Below are 501 nucleotides of genomic sequence, written 5' to 3' on the forward strand. Positions count from 1 at the left end.
TAGATATAGAATTAATATATATATTATATATCTATATATATAATATATATCATAATATATATATATATATCTATAATATATATATATATATATATTAATATCATCGTCAGCCTGTATCATTCCACTGCAGGACGTAGGCCTCTGTGTGTGTGTGTGTGTGTGTGTGTGTGTGTGTGTGTGTGTGTGTGTGTGTGTGTTTGTGTGTGTGTGTGTGTGTCTATCAAACTCCATCACATAAAAAAAGACAAACAATCCAAAAACTTACAAAAAAAAAAATATTTATTCAAAACCGAGAACTACAAAGCATAAATTAAATACCACAAACCTATCTAAGATCAATAACATATATCGAAATCCTTCATCCTATCTGCTGTCCATTAGTTTCCCTTATAAAGAAATAAGTATAAGGGATTCCAATCGCACAAACGGCGGCGTAAAAGGCATACAATCCTGCTTGCGTGAGGCCATTTTGCATCGGTGTGTACACTTGCAAAGCCACAA

At 32.5% G+C, this 501-nt stretch overlaps 1 protein-coding gene across 1 annotated transcript in view; it reads right to left on the minus strand.

The window, feature by feature from the left end:
* Nucleotides 1-265: 265 nt before the first annotated feature.
* LOC122265694 (facilitated trehalose transporter Tret1-like) overlaps nt 266-501 on the minus strand; it is a 15,148-nt gene continuing 14,912 nt past the window's right edge. Inside the window, exon 13 of the mRNA XM_086542966.1 lies at nt 266-501. This exon is cut by the window's right edge and continues 40 nt beyond it. Coding sequence (XP_086399092.1) covers nt 359-501 — 143 coding nt within the window. The 3' untranslated portion in view covers nt 266-358.

This window comes from Penaeus japonicus, unplaced genomic scaffold (genome assembly GCF_977035675.1).
Source record: "Penaeus japonicus unplaced genomic scaffold, GWHDUDI00000001_assembly GWHDUDI00000013, whole genome shotgun sequence".
Lineage (NCBI taxonomy): Eukaryota > Metazoa > Arthropoda > Malacostraca > Decapoda > Penaeidae > Penaeus > Penaeus japonicus.